This window comes from Thermobia domestica, chromosome 13 (assembly GCF_964235325.1).
Source record: "Thermobia domestica chromosome 13, izTheDome1.hap1.1, whole genome shotgun sequence".
Classification (NCBI taxonomy): Eukaryota; Metazoa; Arthropoda; class Insecta; order Zygentoma; family Lepismatidae; genus Thermobia; species Thermobia domestica.
In genome coordinates, this window is record NC_137466.1 from 18,793,485 (window position 1) to 18,810,487 (window position 17,003).

Consider the following 17,003-nt stretch of genomic DNA (forward strand, 5'->3'; position numbering starts at 1 on the left):
TTGGAATATCTTCCAGTTATTAAGGATATACCTGACTATTCAGTTTGTAAATAGTATATTGATTGCATTAAACGTTTTACAAAATATCTCCACATTCATCGTTTTTGTATACAGTGACCAGGCAGTATTCTCTAAAATTTGACAAATTATGTGGAAAGAAGGACTGGAAAAGTATCTAGAAGTAACCAATTTGCTTCGAGGTTTGCATACGTTGAAAATCAAAGTGTTCTTTACAAGCGATTGGTGGATCCAGTCAGGAGTTGTAGCTGAAGGATTTGTATACGTGGCTCTGGAAGGTCATGATTATGTTTGCTGTACACGGCTTCATAAACAAATTTTAGAAGCCCTTTTTCTTTTCAAGTTGAACGGAACCGTGCCATCTCAAAATAGTGAGCTGTACCAAAAATTAAAGAAGCTCAAAATTGACATCATTTCTATTTAAAGTTTCGAAAATTGCAGTAATCAAAACGTTACTTCACAAAACAGAATTGAGGAAGGTTTAGATGAATTTGGAGAAGAGCCTCATCTTACACCCGAAGTACAGGTAATTGAAAAAAAAATCATCCAGCAAGTTTGTTACGGTGGGGAAGAGGATGGAGACTGCGTCAAAACTCGAAAACCAAAAGCGAAACAGAACAACGCAGACTCTTCCTCCGGACCCAATAAGTGTCAAAGAGCATCTGAAGAGAGTAAACTTATTTGTGTATATCTGGAAAAGATCAATGGAACCAATAATACTGGAATTAAATCCTGAGGGAAGTGGATGGAAAAAGAGTGGATCATGGGAACCTCTCTGGTATGATGGACCTCAACGACCTTCGAACGAAATGTTTGTGCAGAAACTTGAATCTGAAAAGAAGTGTGACTTCAGTAGTGATGATACAAGTGATTGTGATAGCAACGAATTTGATGAGACGAAGTACGTAATTGACACTGAAATTTACTAGATAGTGTAGTGAAAGCCAAACAGAACCATTAACAACTCAAACTTTATCCAAAATCAGGAACTAAATGACATGAAGACAAACAATTCTTTATATTTGAGCACAATTGTCGATTACATGTGCTGTTAGTAACATTTTCTTCAATTGCAGTTATTATAATTAAAAGCAATATTAAAAAAAATCACTTAAAGAATTGTTCAGATTTACATACAAAGTCACAATATCCACCGCCTTGAATTAAAAAATATGAGAACTTAAATTGATTTATAGTGTTTTGAATTACAAATGTTTTTCTCAATTGAAAATACATTATTTAAATGACTTTTCGTTGAATAGTAATGATGTTTGTAAATTGCTTACACCTGAATGTGTTTAGAGTACTTTAATGGAGAAACATGTGTTTATCTGTGAAACCTTCTTTAATTTGACAATTATATTGTCGATCTTCATAATACTTTCTGAATGTTGTTGATTTTTACAAATCCATCATCTTTGATTCAAAATGGCGACCACATAGAAGGTTCTAGAGAACTCTAATACACATATTTATGTTCTCCAATAAAAATCCTTTAATTTGATACCCATGTCGACTATCTTTGGCTATTTTAAAAAAAATTCAACATTCATGTCCGTCATTTTGAATTCAAGATGGCAGCCACTCTCCTCCTATTTTTCGGGTGGTAATATTGATTTTCGAATTATGTTGATTAAAAAGCACCAGAAAAACAAATCAGTACAAATTAGATCGTAATAGCCAGAAACTTTCAATTTTGGACCTGTCTATAAGTAGAAACTTGAAAATGTAAAAATTTAAGTAATTCAGTAGTCCAGTGGAAGCATGTCAGACTACTAGGCAGGAGACTTAGGTTCGATTCCACAAATTATTATCTTACTTTTTTCTTTTTTCGAACGTTTATTTGTATAACATATATTGATTGCCAGTAAGGTTGAGTCTGTTGTACAAGGAATTTCATTCCAACCTTGCTCGCCAGAGAAACTGTTGAATCGAAAGGGGTACTTTTCTACGTATTCATATATTATAACTATATACCGTACGCTGCGGACCACACAACTGCCAAAAGACGTTTGTGTATCTGTGTGTATGTGGTTAAAAGTTATAATATTATGTTTTTTGAACATCTATTATGACTATTTTCCAAACCGTTGTTCCGATACTAACGTACTTCCGATCTCGAGGCTAGATGTGCAGTGGTATAGACTTCAAACTTGCTATACGCATGTATCTTAACGAAGATTCACAACGGGCATAAAAGGGGAGATTTTGTGCGATCATTTTTTCCGATTTCTCGCATCATTCGGAGATATAAGCTAAGTTCCGGTTTGAAGAACACACGCGAGACACTAGGCTATATCGTCAAGTGACGCCCAGTGTTTCTTCCAGACCTGTATCTTTTTGGAAGGGGAGGTACCGCCGGAGCTCTGAGAGTGCCTCTCGGAGCACATCAAAATAATACTTCTTATAATACAAAAATAAATAGAATATTATTAGCAGTGCCCGCAAGTAACGGAATAAATAGAACATTATTAGCAACGGAATACCAACTGTTCCCCCCGGAACATTGTTTCTGAAAGAAACACTGGAGATGGCCCATCCCCAAACATATATTTGTATATAAAGACTTCTGTCTCGTCTCGAAGCTTCCCACGAACATACTGCCTCGTCTCCAGATCATTTCAATAGTTGCCGTATAAATATATCATTTCCCTCTACGCATATAATAATGAAAATATTTTCTTCGCGGAATACAAGCGCAAACTACTTTCCTAATACGAAGCAATGGTGATAAGAAAAAATGCAAGAAGGGAATTGTATCCAGATCAGCTACTTAGGAGCCGGACGCGTGATCTCTGAGCCAAGCTACTACGTTAATTTATGTTTGCTCTGTTATCCTTAACGTAGCACATAACAAGGTAGATCAAACCAATTTAACAAAATGGCAATTTTGTATTCAAGATGGCGACTTCTCCAATGATTTGATTATTCACATTATGCGGCTGTTAATTGAATACTGATTTAGGAAATGGGAACAAAATCATAAGAGTCATTCTAAAAAAAAGAGTGGAAATTTTGATTTTCACCATTCAATAAACTTCTATTATTTTTGTGGGTAGGAAGAAAATTCGGAAACCTCCCCTGAAGAACCGTTTTACAATGTTAAATATATACGTGGGTCAGTCAAAAAGTTAGTTGAACTCCTTCGTAAATATTTTCGATCAAAGGCTATTTTGATGAAACTATGTGGTAACACTAAAGACATGTGACGTAGCGGCTTTCATGAGAAAGCAAATGGAGGTATTCTGATAATCAGTCATAACCATGTCTCGGCAGCTGCAAGTGGCGTCCAAATTGGAAATTCGCGCGTGATTCGCTTTTTGTGGGCGAAAAGGTGTAACTGCACTGAAATTTATCGCCAGTTGCATGACGTATATGGTGAAAATGGAATGTCAATCTAACTATGGCGAAGTGGTGCAACATGTTTGAGAACGGACGTAAAGATATTGACGATGCTGGAAAGACCTTATAGCCCAGACCTTTCACCGCGTGACTTCTATGTGTTTGGTCCCATGAAAGACGAAGCGATGATATCACTCGAATAACAAGGTGAAAAGCTGCAGCCCAAGAATGGTTATCTGGCATTGGACGGGATTTCTTTGCAGAAGGCATAGACAAACTTGTACCACGCCTCGACAAATGCTTAAATAACGGAGATAATTACGTTGAAAAGTAGACTGTGAACGAAACTTTCCGATACAAATAAAGTTATTGTAAACTTTCTATTTTGTTTCATTTCCTTAAGCAGTGCAACTAATTTTTTTGACTGATCCTCATAATTTGCTGTTGATATGTTGACCGATACGGCTTTAAGCCAAATTGCATATTTAAATCAGGACTTAACATCCAAAGGTCCGTTTTCACTTTCAAGCCGCAATAGGAGAAGAGAAAGTGATTGATTGTTTTTGAGTTTTACGTCCCGTTCAGCAGCAAGGCTATATGAGACGTGGACCTACTGATTAACGTGGAATCCGAACCACATGAGCTCCCGCCGGGAATCGAACCCGGGTCTCCCACGCCATAGGCGCGTACGCTAACCACTTAGCCACGAAGGAGCTTTAGGAGAAGAGAAAGTATGGTGATAGTAAAATAAATTAAAAAAAAAAATCAAATTCGAGATTTCTATGGGTCTACACTTTGCATGGCTTCCGTATACCAAAAGGGTATTTTGTTACAAGGAAAAATACGTTTGTCTGTTCATCCGATATGTTTACGCTTGCCTAGAGGCCATATAGTTCAACATAACTCAACTAAATGTGAAATTTCAGGGGGTATTCCTCAAATTTGTTTTAGTTTACTGAATGGTGAAAGTGAAAATGTAATTTTATGGAGAGCGAAATATATTTGTTTACTTTTCATAAATCAGTACTTCATTAACACTCCTGTAATATAGTATAAGTAGATTCTCTGAAAAAATCGAGAAGAGATAATTTACTCTTCGGATGAGTTCGTTGCGTACGATTTTCTCAAAAACAAGTCAGACTAACATGTTTGTATTTCATAAATAAATATTCCATTATGACTCCTACAGCATAGAATAACTCATTTTGAATGTAGAGGTTCACAAAGTGTAGTTTACTTTGGGGGTAAGCTTTTATTATACGATTTTCTGAAATCTCTCTTCAGTTGCTGTTCTTCTTACCGGTATTTCATAAATAAAAATTCAAAGCAGTACTTTCTTGATTCATAAATTGTTTTTCATAAAAATGTATGTAATGATTAATTTAGTCCCGAGGTTTTTTTTTTTTTTTTTTTTTTTTTTTTTTTTTTTTTTTAGGAACAATTTTCTCAAATATGACTCAGGTGGTTTTTCTTTCTTTTAATGTGTAGTTTACTCTCGGGGAGTGAGCTTTTTTGTAGGGCAGATTTCTCAAACACGTTTCAGTTGGTTTTGTTGATATTTCATAAATGAAAGTGTACCTACAATCCAGCTATGTTGCATAAATACCTTCCCATGAAAATCAACCAGGGGTAGTTGGCTCCTGGGAAAGAATTTTCTGTGGACAAAATTTTCCGAAAATACTTCTTAGAATTTTGTTCATATTTCGTAAATAGTTTTTCCTTAATAACTGCAGCATGACATGATTCAATTTAAGAAATGGGAACGAGAAAATTTACTACGTTCAGTACTTTTTATTCGGTATGTAGGAGACTGAACCATGTAAATTGTTCAAATCTCAATTTTTTTTCACTATCACCAAACTTTCTTCCTTTCTATTGTCGCTAGAAACTAATAAATAAATAAATAAGCAAGGAAAAGACCAAGCTGTTACATTATTTATCCATGTAATTCAAAACACACACACACACACACACACACATATATATATATATATATATATATATATATATATATATATATATATATATATTTGGTCTAGGAATTAATTCGTGCGGGTGGACAAGAGATGGCGCAACGAACGGAGCGTCCCACAGTTCCGTGTATCCACACATGTGTTGCAAACCCCTGTCATCGCGTATCTTTCGTAGTATAGGGCAGTGGATTAAAGCGTCAACAACACCAGTTTGTAGTTAAGTGAACATGGCGCAATTTGTGCCTGATAAAGTGTTTTTGCGGGGTGCGCTGCTGCATTACTTTAACATGCAGAAAAGTGCGACTGAAAGTCATCGTATTTTGGTGGAAGTGTATGGTGACCATGCTCTAGCTGAGCGAACGTGTCAGAAGTGGTTTGCACGGTTTAGAAGTGGTGATTTCGGCTTGGCAGACCAAGAGCGAGCTGGACAGCCAAAAAAATTTCAAGACGAAGAATTGACAGCATTCCTCGAGCAGGATTCGTGTCAAACGCAGGAACAACTTGCAGCAGCATTAGGCGTTGATCAAACAACAGTCTCCAAACGCTTGAAAGCCATGGGAATGATTCAAAAGATGTCACATTGGGTTCCACATGAATTGAAAGACAGAGACGTTGAAAGACGAAAAACCATTTGCGAATTGCTGCTTCAACGACAGAGCAGAAAGGGGTTTCTGCATCGAATTATTACGGGTGATGAGAAGTGAATCCATTACGAGAACCCTAAACGAAAAAAGGCCTGGGTGAAACCAGGTGAACCAGGTCCATCACAACTAAAACGAGATATTCACTGTGCAAAGGTTATGCTGTGCGTATGGTGGGATATGAAAGGTGTGGTGTACTATGAGCTGCTGCAACCGGGTGAAACTATGAATGGAGAACGTTATCGACGACAATTAATGCGTTTGAAGCAAGCTCTGGCCAGAATACGACCAGAATGGGAGAACAGACATGATAAACTTATTGTTCAACATGATAACGCTCGCCCACATGTCGCAAAACCGGTCCAAACCTATTTAGAAAATGTCGGATGGGAAGTTTTACCCCACCCGCCGTATTCACCAGACGTTGCTCCTTCGGACTACTACTTGTTCGATTGCATGAACAACGATTTGATTGGACAGCGGTTTACTTCTTCAGAAGATATCGAAACATGGGTCTCTGACTGGATCGCTTCCAAGGATGAGGACTTCTTTCGCCACGGAATCCGTACATTGCCTGACAGATGGGCGAAAGTGGTGGCTAGCGATGGACAATATTTTTCTTAAGGTATTTATGTATTTTGTGTTTGTACTACAGCTTCAATGTGTGCGTACCAACCGCACGAATTAATTCCTAGACCAAATATATATATATATATATATATATATATATATATATATATATATATATATATATATATATATATATAATATTGACAGCACAAGTTAGTTATTTCACACTTGGCTAAGGGGATCCACACTCAACTAATTCTACTTTTTTTATTACTCAGGTAGATCAAAAGCCAAAAGAAAAATATCACAAGTTCAGACTTAAAGTAATTAATGAAGTAGACTTTTACAAATGTACTGTAGATTAAACTTTTCTATTAATAAAATGTAGAGAAATAAAATGTAAATTTCTATTAATAAGATGTAGTTTTATATCTTCGCCATCAGTATTAGGTATTCTGCCATTATTACCCGGTTACTCGAAGTAAACTGAGAAGCTTCCAAGTACCACAGTCTTCAGCCAACTGCATTCTTTTAACGTATTATCTTTCAAACAAAAAATGCGTTTTTCGTGGGATAGTATCTTTTCCCCCTTAGTATGAGAATGAAATCGGTACACGACCTTTCTACGACCTCGCGATTAAATTAAATGTTTTAAAGCTTTTAAAGGCGCGATTCCTAACAAAACCATTATCTTTATAATTATACATACATTATCATTCTCTCTTTGCAGTTCACGGAAAAGTCTGCTGAAATATCAAAATCTTAATAAAAAGAAGAAAATAAAACTACGTTCTTTCATGTCTTAAAATTTACAGCTATTAGGCCATATTTTCAGAGTAATTACGCGATCTGCTACATGGTGTTGAGTGGCTCATTGGAACTGAACTCGCTTTGTACCCACGCGACTCGTGTTCAATTCTTCGTTGCGCGTTGTGCCTTGCTTTCTTCATTCGTCAGGTAGAGCAAGAGAAAAAAATAGATGTGATTGGAATTTCAGCAGACCTTTTTTCAAGAGAGCGAAGTAGAATTCCAGGAGCATAAAGACAGTTGTATATTTTATTATTCATAAAAACTAGGCATAAGTTTACGCTTGGAAGCTAAATTAACTGTAGGAATACCAACTTTCCTCTTCGGACTCACATGGTAGATTTGTTTTTAAAAATCGCAACAAAATGTTATCAGCCAATTGTTTTCTCTTAGTTATTTGTTGGTTAGGGTTATCTAGACAATCTTCGTGGTGATATAAGAAAAATTAGCTTATACGTTGCTTAGAAAATAGGATAATGGATTTAAGAAATCCTCTTCCCTTGGGATTACTTGTAACTATTTCATTTGGATATTATGACAAACGTAATTTAAGTACAAGCTTATTATCTGGTCAGAATATCAAATGTAATCTTGTCTCTCATGTCTCTCCTGTCTATGTCTTGCCCAAATTAAATAAATCATATGTGTGATGATACTGCCTACACCATTCAACAGTTTTGTACTATTGGCAGCAACCGAGTCTGTCTTTACGAGTCATAATGGTTAACAAATAATTCTGTAGCTTCCACTTGAGAAAACGTAATAAAAGGAAATAAGTGTTTATGTACGCTTATGAGCTAAGAAAATTTTTAAAAACTTCTTACATTATATTGACATAGAAACTCCTATCACAGTAATGCATACAATATCGAAAACAATGAATAATACCGGTAACTATTTTCTACTTTTGTCTTGACATTATCAAAAGACGAAATAACGTATGATTAATTGTAATAGCTCCCATCACGTATTTATTGGTAATAAACGCCGACAATGACAGTAGGATTGTGCAGTGTCAATAAATGCATTAAAATTACACTTTCTCTTAAAAGATGGAAAACTATCGTCTCTCTCCAATTAAATCTGAGATTTTCTTATCATTTCATATCCATCAGTAAGGTATTTCTTCGATTGATGGATACGATTTCAAACAATATTGTAAAATTCCCTTGTTTAATCCCCTATGTTAACACAATCACAAGGGAAGAAAATATCACGTTGTCGAGACACAAGCGTCCCAATACCTATAATAAAAAAAAAAACTGCAGGACAAATCTCGAAATCAATTCAGATCAGGCAGTCAGTGGTCGTCAATGAGGAAGTGACCAGAAGCCCACTTAATGATCCTACTAATCACGTGGTGATCCTATGAACTTTGATTCAACTTATTGAAGTTAGTGAAACTTAGTGATACAATAGACCTCAAGAATCGTTCAAGTGAATGCCAGTTTCTTTAAATAACCAACTTGCGTATTTTTGATGGAGATTTGTATACAGTCACACAAAATATACCTATTAGAGCTATTTAGTTTACATTCAGACTTAATTAGGGATTGGAGATTTGTAACTTTTGAGTTGTTCTTTTTTTAAATTCTCTTTACGATACTTCCTTTTATGTCTTTAGAGTCAATTTACATTTTCAATTTCACACATATTCGCCTGTATAATACTACATACATTGTCATATTCATTTTGAGGACCAGAGTAATCGGATGCTGGGAAGAATTCCTGGCAACGAGGAGCTTCAGCTGTTTGCTTGATGAACATCGACTGATCGTGAACAATTGGTGTCCCCAGGTAGAATTGAGAATATCTATGTTGTTTTCTGGGTGATACAGCTTCGGACATTATTAAAAGGTGTGCCTAATTTGACACGTAGTCTGGAGATGTAAGCTCACATCAGAGCACAATTTTCGTATTACGTGGCTTTCCCTCGGCACTTGAAAGCAATGCAGCCTTTTTGATTAACAAAAGAATCCAAAGCCCTCCAATCTACTGCTTTGAGACAAGGTTTGCGTTAGTAATTAACCAATATAAATATACATTTAGATATCCACCTAATAACAACTGAGTTCAGAATTTCTCTTTATATGTCCTGTAGTGAGATCATATATTACCCGCATTAGGGTTTTTGGACTTCAGTCCGTTGGGGTCCTCAGTTTTACCAATTGTTAGAGTCTAGATGTAGTATTGTTTTACTTGCTTGCTGGGTTTTATCCATCTATACCATTTACTCTTTTTGCTTGTTACACTAGTAGGTCCTGTGCTTTTTCTTATCTATTTCCTTAGTCTTCCTGATAGATAGCCTTTCTTAAATGTTAGAAATCAGGAACTAACAATTCCGTCTAGCGTATGTGATCATAGAATATTACGGCATTGGAGCCTGCTTGCTATATTTGAGAAGTCCAACACTCAGTACTGCGAGTTCTTTATAGTACAGTGCTTACTATGTTGTCACTCTTTTAAAATTCCAGATTCTAGTATGGCTAATCTCAAACTCGGCCGAGAATGGATGAAAGGATGAAAAAGAGTTTGTATATTGTGTTACTTTGCATTTTGGGTACTTGAATATTTTGCTGAGCATTGTATTGTTGTATTGCTCAGGTCATTTAATAATTTAAGTACCCTGTGATTATTGACAGCGTTACATGGCAGTCAGCACAAGTGGAAAAAATAGTGTCTACTCTGAGCAGTAGGTGACAATGGAAGGTATATACACAGTCTAGTTTTATTTCGTCATACTGGCATCCGCGACTGATTGTTGTGAGACCCAAAAGTTCTTATGGGAAACCAGTTGGTTGTATGACGAATATTCACAAACTAGTGACTAGAATTTAACTTGTTGCTGCAGAAGGACGCTAAAGCCCTTCGGGTAATCTGATTAATTATATGACTGATGACACTATGCATCATCCCTGTGTAGCCTGGGAGCATAACACTTTACAGGGTGACTTTTTTCGAAAACCTGAAAACATATGATCTAGTTGAGAAACAGCAGAGGCATTGCATCGATTGCTCCACGGGCAAGGCTTGCGTGATTAATTAATTAAATAGCATAGTAGACCTTTATTAACACTTTTTTCACAGTAGCAAATCTGGCCAATTCAAAATTTAAGTCATAACTGCTGAATTCTGACTCTATATTTCAGAATCTCAACACGTTCTTATTCCGAATTGTACACAACTTCATAGTCTTGTATTACCGAAAAGAGATCGTGAGGTTTATATTCCCCGTTTTTCAGCTTCCGTTTTACTAATTGCTAGAATCTAGATGTGGGATTCTTTTTACCTGTTCTTTAGGTTTCACTCATTTACACCCTTCATTCCTTTAGCACTATTAGATACTATTCCCTCATCTTGTTTCTTCGATCTCTTGTGAGTGGTGGAAATCGGGAACTAATAATCCTCTTATTTACATGTAATCTTTATAGAAATTACTTTATAGAGACTATGAGTTAGATTATGGGGCTAAGTAGTGAGTACTTCGGATTCTTTGCAGAACAGTGCTCAACCTTTCTTTATTGCTCCTAATTTCTAAGACCTAAAAAAGCTTGCAAAACGATAGTCAATTCTAAAATTAGAATTAAGGAGTAATGTTTGAGAACCTTTAAGATTATCGCAGACATCATCATGAAAGTTTCTAAATATTCTCTTTTTTTAATTATTGTTTTTGCCAAGGAAGGCTTTAGGCTCCATCTCCTAAAACAGAAGTTTCATGATAACCTTTTCATTTCATCGCTTGTTATTTTCAAATTTGCTAGCTATATATCATGACACCACAACTGAAAAGCGTCTGAAAACACAGAAAGATGCAAAAAGAGATACTTGTAAATTTTGGATTCTAAGCGATTTCCTATTCCAACTTTAAAGTTGATATTCGAGTTATCTATATATTAAAATGTTAGGTTTATATGTTTGTCTGCAATTCTTTTGACAATGAGATAGCGAAAACCACCAGTGTTATGTGTCGTTTTCACTGGTCGATTCAAAATTTTGGTTAGATTGTCCAGTTTTCACTCAAATTTTCATAAACCATGTCGTTATTGTTCTATTCAACATTTAGGGGCCGTTTTGAGCCCATAAGAATAACATTGTCGCAGGCCGAAACTACGGTGTTAGGCAACAAGTAGAGAAGTTACGTATGGTGCGTTGACGGACATTGCAGGCGCTTTGCTTAAATCTGAATAGCAAAACCTATTGCATGTTTGCAACTTCAAAGGCGCAGGAGACGCAATGAGGGGTACTCGGACCCATATGGGTTTATTAGAAAAAAACTGTTACCATTGATTTCGTGTTACTTCTACAAATTTGTTATAAACTCACTCCAGCATCTATACATAGCAATTCACTTCCTTTGTGAGACTCCTATCATTTACTTGAAACCGTGCTCGTGGGTTTTCTCGGCGTTCTCCCGTTTCCTCCCACTCTCTTCATTCCACCGTTTCATTCATTTCTCATAATCAGTGCCTCCTTTAGCCTAACTGGCATAACCGTGGGACTTAAAACTAAAGATTTCATTTCATTTTTTCCCTATCATTTACTTGTGTGAGTGAGGACACATGCCTAGTGGGAAGGAGATTCATGGTCATAACAACGATGTGCTGAGTAGACAGCGCAGGTTCAGCTAGTTATATTTTAAAGTTATTTTTGTTCTGTTGCATGAAATTAAAATTAAAATTAAATTGACAATTAAAAGACAATTTCTATGTCAAATTACTGAATTAAATTATACCAATAAACCACATCAGAATATTAATATACATATACTATGTTAATATACAAACATGTTCAATTGACATCTGATAATATTATTACTTACTTGCGTTTTCCAGGGCACCAATATTTGGGTCTAAGGAGCTGACTTTATTTCGGGGCACACAACAACTCCACAGAAGGCCTCCACTGCATAAATCTAAAGGCTTGCCCCCTGAGAGAACACATGAAATACTAAGCCCACAGTCAAATTTATCGCCATTATACCAACATGTTTGGGGAATCACTGTAATAAAATAAAGACAAAATGATAGTTACTAAAATATTATTATAAACTTAGTGAAAAGTTGTATTTTGTTAACTTATTTTACTAATCATGTTCAAAAATAGGCTGTAGAGTTGAGAAACCCAAGAATTCAGAAAAGAAAACATCGTGGTTTGACGAATTGACATATCTTTAAATATGTTGATATTTCCAGAAGTTAAAACAACGTTTGTGTAACAATATTTAAAACAGTGACAAACTAAAACAAGAGTAAAGTAATCTGTTCTGAGAATTATCCTATTTGATTTGTGACGACCCTTGCGGTCGCTGATTATTATTCTGTCTAGTTCCGTAAACTCTACTTTCATTATTATTGTTAGTATTCTTTCTCTCTCTGGTCTTTGGTCCCCTATGTTATTGATCGAATGCACCTGGAGACTCAACTGAGTCAACTGTTTCTGCAGATCAAACTGATCCTTGAACTGATCAGCCGGCTAAGAAGATGAGGTTGCAGGAGTCAAACGTCGGCTAACTGCACTTTGATTCCGCTGCCTGCACCACAACAAGGTTGACTATCACTGGACATTAAAGAGCTAAATGTTAACACAGAAAAATTGGATTTTTCTTCAACACCATCCTTTCTAATAACACGCGCTTCTTCTCTTCAACCAACAGATTTCCAACTAATTCTTCATCCAAAGGTAATTACCTTTAATTACCACACGAATAAACACCGGAAGGAAGTCATCATTGATAAGTTGCATTTGCTTGTTCAGAGTTTTATCCGTATCGCACTTCAAACTGAAATTTCGTTTGGTACATACATATGACAATATCGATTCATTTTTAGCCTGTTCTCAATTATACATTTCTTCGTATCACAACTGAGGCAATAACGTATCTTTGAAAGCAGTCCTTAACCTTTCCTTGAACTGCTCATAGATCACTTCAGCATAGTATGCTTGCTTCGACGAAGTCTTTCATCAAACCTGGGTAGGCATTTTCAATAACGACCTCATTATTCATTTTATCTTATTTCCAGTCCAATTCTTAATTTCCACCGATACTTCATACTGATTAATATGTCGTGTAATGTCATCACTCACGCTGTCGTAGAACGCTTCAAGTTTAGGATATTTTCCGACAGTATTTGTTCGTGCGGATTATTTTGGGATCACATTTCAACAAAAATATATCTGCCATAGAATTCTCTATCTCAAATAAAGACTCAAAAACTCTAACTTTTTCTTTATCTTATCAAACTAATTGCTCGTATAATGAATACTACTCGGTGAACACGCAGTAATAGGTTCAAATAGTCAATAACGTCTAAACCTTCTAACTCCCCACTAAAACACCATTCCTCTAATAAGCAACGCAACATAAAAAATACAACTACTTGGAATACACCCTACACAGACACATAAATACTACAAAAGTAGCCTTACGCAAGCGTTTCTAAAAACCGCAACTGTTGGTAAGAAAAGAACAAGAAAGCAACAAACTCATAACAAGATCAACCAAACAGAAGTATAACAGATTTTAGAGATAACAATGGAAGAAAGAGAAAAGAAGAATATAACTGAAACGAGGGAGTGAAGTCACCGAGGACAAAGGCAGGAAGGGTAATTCTAAAAGTGATAGAAGAACTACAGAGACGGAAGCCTCAGTCTTACAGTACGTTGTTATGTGATTGTCGATAGACCTTAACTATTTAAAGTTATATGACACATAAAACACGTAACTTTGGCAGAAAGCTTAGAGATGAAATCTCTCCACTAGCAATAGGCGTCGGGAAATCATGGAAACTAAGGTAAGCAAACCTGTAAAAAGAACAGACTCTTAATTCAGATTGAATGGTGAAGCTTGAAACGCAATAAATGCATGCATTGTTCAGGAATAAAAATAGAACTCTTTGAAGTAATTTTATAGAAAGGTGCAAGGCTAGAGACCAAAAGGATGGAAAAAGGTATGAACGAAAGTTGTGATGCGTCGTTTTCCAAATACCATTCAGTGTAGGCAATATTAAAACAGTATGAATTGGACTTCTCTTCATGTTTGTTCCTCAAGTTTCCTCACACTCCGAAGTTCTCTCTTCCAAAACTCTCTCCTGAATCCTCTTCACAGATGCTTTCTAACAACTTGGTTGACACATGATGCTCATCTTCCACATCGTAACTACCTTAATTGGAAATTCGCCTGTCCTCACCTTGGGCATTTCCCCTAATGCCAGACGATGATCGGAGACGTCGATCACTTAGTTCCATGACTTCTGTGAGTTCCATGACTGTTGTTCTCTACCTGCAAACGTTGGTCTTTTCCTTCTTTGTCGATGATGCTTCGGAATCCCTCATTTAGCTAGGGAGGCGATTGCTCATGTCCACGATGTGAAAATGCTGCTTCCTTGAAAAGAAAATTCCGTATTTTCATAGTTGTCCTCAGGTTTCGGTGGAAATATGCAAGTCGCACTCTTGGTTTGAAATTATCAGTATACCGTAAAGGCTGTGTTCTAGAGTAAGTGATGTAAATATGCTGACACATGTTTATTTTCTGTTAATTAACTAACTTAGAAATTTTGTTGGATTTGGAAAACGCAAGCTAAGAGGACAAAGAAGGTAAGCGAAAGTTCACAGTTGCAAAGAAAATCTACAAACTTGCAAAGTTGGAAGTTAATGCACCGATTTAATCATAAAAAATCAAGAGATAGAAGTTTACAACATGCTTCCCTAGAGACGCTAGTTGCTACATTAGGTAAAACTAAGATGTATAAAAGAAACACAAGTCGTCACTTCGAGGTAGTAGGTGGCTGAATCTAAACATGACTCTGTGATATAAAATCTAAACGTGATAATCCAAATTACATATTGTTTCTGGGTCGAATAGAAGAACTTTAGTACCATCGGAGGGACGACTCCCTTAACATCATTTTTTTGAAACAATGGAATGAGACTGATAAAAACGAAGCTCGAATACACAAGTCGTAAGTTTTTACTAAAACATTAATGTCAAGTTGTTTTATACAAACAATTTTGATGTTACTCTGCTTATTATGTTGTATGTAGATGTTGCTAGTTTTTGCACCTCCGTATATACTTGAAGAAATCTGGCGAATAATCCGTTGTCATGATGACTTCCTTGCAGCTTGCACTGACTGTTACTTCTGTCCAGCGTTCAGAATGTATGGTACAAAAGTTTGTTTTCCTCAGATCTTTATGATTAATAGTCTTCTCATTGATGCCGAAGATAGTGCTCATTTTCTGAAGCCTTTAGTAATTATCGTCATCAAGAAGGCTCCACAGTTTTGACTATCTTCATGCGTTTGGAAGTTTTTCCTATCGTCGTTCTCAAAACATTCCCTGCCTTCACAAAATGATTTGTGCTACTTAATGTGCTTATTCTAGACAATGTGTTATATATATATATATATATATATATATATATATATATATATATATATATATATATATATATATATATATATATATAAGCATTCTTAAGCAAGCATTGATTTCCGTGGCTCCTCTCCCACTTTTACATAAGATTGATTGTCCTCCATGCTGAAAATATGACCGAGTTACTGCGCTGCGTATAGAATTGTTAAATTCCACTGTCCTGGTCTGGTCTGCGATGTTAAAATTTGTTCCAGTTACCAGAACCAGCTAGCGGCGCTGTTGTCTCCAATTATTTGTAATAGCCCAAAACGAATAGCATTATTTAAAAAACAATAACAATAAGTACCAAATTGCTGCACTACATGACATGTGTACACTTATTCCATTACATATACAAACATGGCATGAAGCTGATTTCTGCAGCTTTTACATCACATTACAATAGAGATCTTGAGACCTTTCAGTTTTATGTCCTACGTTTATGTTCTGTAGGCCGAAGGAGACAGTGATAATGAAATAAATGAAATGATGGAAGGAGGATAGTGGGACAAACGAGAAAACCCCACCCAGTTTTGCCAATCACAAAATCAACTCAAACATTAAAACAGAGTAAGATACATTTCCCAAGGGATCAGTGATGTACATTCTTTAAAAAATTTAGATAAATAGAAGAAATGTGTAGTGAAATATGTTAGCTTTCATGTCCAGGTTGTTTTTAACACAACCCTGATTTCAGGTAGTAAAGTTGGTCAGTTGGAATGAAATGAATTCAATTAATTACAGGATACCTCAGCATATCTTCAGAACCAATAGTGTTCTAGAAGTACAGGAACGTTCACCGAAAGACTCCAAAGTGAAAGCTAAAATATTTCTTAAGGTCATTTGAAATCTTTAAAAACACAGTAAAACTTTTGAACACACACCTGTAATAGTAGAGTGAGTGAAGATAAAATTTTGACTTCTTTCGGAACTATTGCGAAATAAATTATTTTATGCCAAATTGTGCACTGTAATGTAAGAAGTAATGTATCAAAAATTCGCCATCCAAATATTTGGAGAAAAGCCATCTTTAATTTTTGGCTGAAACTCGATAAACAAAGCGATTTTTTTTAAAAAAAAGTTTCTAGCTTCTAATAATAATCGTAATAATAATAATAATAATAATAATAATAATAATAATAATAATAATAATAATAACAATAATCGTAAAGAAAGGAATGAAAATAACATGTATCAATGTAGCCAATACAAATTTAGAAACATCCAAACTGACCAACAAGAA

At 35.7% G+C, this 17,003-nt stretch overlaps 1 protein-coding gene across 3 annotated transcripts in view; it reads right to left on the reverse strand.

Annotated features, from left to right (window-relative positions):
- LOC145668039 (mite allergen Der f 3) overlaps nucleotides 1-17,003 on the reverse strand; it is a 519,747-nt gene that overhangs the window by 117,851 nt on the left and 384,893 nt on the right. For all 3 annotated transcript variants that reach the window (XM_081735512.1, XM_081735511.1, XM_081735510.1), the window contains one exon: nucleotides 12,171-12,350. In XM_081735512.1, coding sequence (XP_081591638.1) covers nucleotides 12,171-12,350 — 180 coding nt within the window. The remainder of the gene's footprint in view (nucleotides 1-12,170; nucleotides 12,351-17,003) is intronic.